General features: G+C 32.3%; 1 protein-coding gene across 1 annotated transcript in view; it reads right to left on the bottom strand.

Moving 5' to 3' along the window:
* LOC118333404 (protein FAM171A2) overlaps positions 1–3,196 on the bottom strand; it is a 12,341-nt gene extending 9,145 nt beyond the window's left edge. Inside the window, 1 exon segment of the mRNA XM_035669014.1 lies at positions 3,119–3,196. Coding sequence (XP_035524907.1) covers positions 3,119–3,196 — 78 coding nt within the window.
* Positions 3,197–4,045: the final 849 nt, after the last annotated feature.

Here is a 4,045-nt window from a genome sequence, read left to right on the forward strand (position 1 = left end):
TTCTAGAGAGGCACACTTAAATCAGTATTATGCATTCTAACTGTCACCACATATTGATTTAAGCGGATTCACTCAAATTAATTCCGTCCTCCACCTTGTTACAACCATTAGGTATCATCTCCTCCTCACAAAGATACATACTGTAGCAAATCGTAAAAATTGATTTAAAGCATCTTCAAATTATTGATTTATGCCTTAAATTCATTTGATTTAGCATCTCAAAAGTAATTGATTTAGCATCTGCTAAATATTGCGATTAAGACATGCTCTAAATACTTGATTTAGCGAGCGGCGAAATATATTTGATTTAGCATCTCAGAATATTGATTTCGAGCTATCTCTAATATTTGATTCGTACCCACCTTAAATATTTGATTTAGCATCTCAAAATAACAACCCTTAGCATATCTAAAGATATGATTTCAGCATCTCTTAAAATAGTATTGTATATTGGTATTCACCTTTTTATCCACAACGGGGAATTCCCTTGTCACAGCAGCATTTTATGTGAAATAAATAAATCAGATACTATTTAAACTTATGGTGAAAGTGATAAAGCTAATGGTACTTGGGTGGTGTAATTTAAAAAACAGAAACCTACAACAGTTGATCAGGTGTTGTAGAGTCTGAACAAATATTGAATCAGGTGTTGTTAGAAGTCCGTACAAATATTTAATCAGGTGTTGTAAGAAGTCTGACAAATCATTTGATTAGGTGTTGTAGAGTCTGAAAACATATTGATCAGGTGTTTGTAAGAGGTCTGACAAACATTTGACAGGTGTTTGTAGAGTCTGCAAAATTGATTCAGGTGTTATGTAGTGCTCGACAAAACATTGATCAGAGTGTTGTATGGTCCCTGTACAGCAGCAGGACAGCAGCAGGGATGAAAGACCTGCAGAACCTCTCCTTCTTACACTGAGGGTGTTACAGTCTGCTGCTGAAGGAGCTATCAGGGAGTCATATAGAGGGTGAGAGGTTGTCCATGATGGATGTCAGCTTCACTAACATCCTCCTCTCACCCACTCTCTCTATGGAGTCCAGAGGACAGTCCGGGACAGAGCTCGCTCTCCTGATCACTTTATTGAGTCTCTTCCTGTCCCACTCAAAGTAAGTGAATTTGTAGCAAATACATGAAAAATAGCCACGTGTCTATCTGGATAGATAGATGTAGATATGTGGAGCTCATGCTCTATACTGTGGGCTACTAATATATTTATAGTAAAGTATTAAAATATTCAGAAGTACAACTAACTCAAAGATGTTCTTCAGTGTTTCCCAGGTTATTGGAAAAATGTTGTGTAAATGTCATTAAAATGTATGTTTCTTCTTCTCATAGGCCTGTGTGTTCATTGTATTATTGTATTATTAATGTATAGTGTGAATATTACGCACACTGCACATGAAACATTGTATACTTTATTATATATATTTTACTTATTAGTCATCTTGGTGCCTATATTCTTCTATATATAAATAAATACAACTGAAATTCACTAATCTGGTATTTATGTGTATATTGTATAAATAAGGTGGATTATTTCTCCATTTTAATCTACCTTCTGCTTCTATTTCTCAACAGTTTAAAGGTGAATATTGTTATTTTTACTGCGTTACATTTATTTAACAACTGTAGTTATTAAGATTTTACCCATAAAAACATACAATCAATGATAAAATACTCAAATACGTTGAGTTACAGTCGCAAAACCACAGTACAAGTGCATTCAAGTATCAGACAGAGACACTGAATAAAGGATCAAAGGATCAATAATATCATATAGTGATGGGTTATTGATGTTGTTGATGAACAGTGAGGTAACGGTGGTGTTAGGTTCGTCACAGAGTTTTTATACTCAGAATATTTCAATCTGACGACTGTACATTCAGAAAACTCAATAAAATGTTCTGTCTTTATTTTCCTGGCAGTGGAGCGGGAACATTTAGACCTTTTATGTGTGGAAATACAATATAATTATATATATATAATCAACAGTTAAGTGAGTAAATTATATCTGAAATGTTTTGTAGCAGAGGTTTTATTTCTTGATTTATCTTCACTCAGACTAAAATCTTACTCTGAGTTCTTTCCATTTCATGTTCCAGTGGAGTTTATTCGACCTTTTATACTTAATAATAATAATAATAAAAGCTACAAAAATTATTTATTTTATTAAAAATATGCTCAGTTTTTACACTGTTATGAATATAACTATCCAACTGTATTTAAAGTAATCAGAAAGAGCTCAATCTATAACATTAAAATGCTAATTAATGTACCATAATGTACCATAATGCAGCATTATAATATAACTTTTACTAAAAGTATAAATACTAAAAAATACTTAATGCACCATCAGAGAGTTTAATCTGTAATAAATCATATTTAAGATGTTTTGTGTGTAAAATCTCAATCTGCAAAGTATCAATCGTCAGATAAATGTAATAGATAATATTATATCATTATTATTAAGTACGACACTGTAAAAACTTAAATTCAATTCTTTTTGAGTTTTAAGTAAAACAACTTTTAACTTTTGTAATTAATTAATAATAATTTACTTTAGAAAAACTTGAATCTTTACATTTTACAAACTTTAAAATTTATATACATATATAACTGATATATTGATTGATTATATAGATAATTTAATATTTTAAATGGCAGCTATTTAATTTTCAAGCACCAGAATAATGAAAAATTAGGAATTTTATTATTTCAAATACAATAAGAAATTAGGTTTTACAATAAATTAAGATTTATTTCAATATTTAAGTACATCAAAAAGTTAAAGTTTGACTTAAAATATAAAAACAGCCTTTAAATTAGTTTTCTCAAAAATGATGTTTTTACAGTGAATATTTCTCTCTGAAATGTGAAGTAAAAGTACAAATTCCACTTAAATAAAGTACTTAAGTAAAAGTTCTTAGTAATATTATAATGAGTATTGTTACTTTTAATACTTTAATACATGTTTCTGTTATTTCTGTGTCAAATTTAGTATTTTTATTTCAGTATTTCTGTGTTTTTATGACCTTTAAAAAGTCTTCCTGGTTGGTGTTTTGTTGCAATGAAGAAGAAGAAGGTAGATGAAACCTCCCACTGTGGTCTGTTACTCACGTTAGAGCTCACAGGAGGAGGAGGAGGAGGAGGAGGAGGAGACGAAGAGTTGGACTCCAGGCTGATTTTCCCATCCATCCAGGTTTTCTCTTCTTCCTGCTTCCAGCAGCCGCAGCAGCAGCTGGTAGTCGTATTTATCATTTTTATTATTTAATTAAAAATTCATATTGTGTAAGTATTTCATTCCTGGCAACGTGGGGAGGTGTTTGTAGATTTATAGGTTAAAAAAAAGCTTTCACTTTGCTTTCTGGTATTTTATATTCATTACAGAAAGCCAATCTTCTGCCTGTGTGGCTGTAATAGCTTTTCAGATTCCTTTTAAAGATGAATACAACTAAACGTTGGAAAACAACTTGAATACAAAGCGACTGGGAGGTTGAAAATAAGCTAAATATATTGAGTGTTCTGGTCACACTTTAATTTAAAGCTCCTGTGAAGGCACTTAGAGCAGCCGTGTCCTTAATTAAACTGAACTTTGAGCTTTAATATAATATTAACAGGTGAGTTTTATAAAAGATTCAACCCTGTAAAGGGTCAAAGCGTCATGAAGGAGGAAATTATCACCAAAAACTGTTTATGTATCAGGATGTAAACATGTTTATTTCTGCTGTTTTAATTTGAGGCCTTATGGAGACTCACTGCTGGAGCCAGCCTCTAGTGGCCGATAGAGGAACTGCAGGTTTTGTTGCTTTGTTGACGTTAGCGTTTTGCTTTAAACGTGTCAAATGATTTCTGATTTCTGATTCTGTGTTTTGCTAACATTAGCTAACTAATATGTGTCGCTTTTATCTTTTAAGCATCTTCAATATTTGGTTTTCTTTTTGAACACTCAGCGGTGTAGTTACAAATCGCAACTACCTCGCTTCACCCTCGCCCTCCAAGCGCAAAGGAGAAACTACGGTGGCCGCGAAGGTCCCGATCTGCAGT

This window comes from Morone saxatilis, unplaced genomic scaffold, assembly GCF_004916995.1.
Source record: "Morone saxatilis isolate NCDOM2014 unplaced genomic scaffold, NCSU_SB_2.0 Contig1, whole genome shotgun sequence".
Classification (NCBI taxonomy): domain Eukaryota; kingdom Metazoa; phylum Chordata; class Actinopteri; family Moronidae; genus Morone; species Morone saxatilis.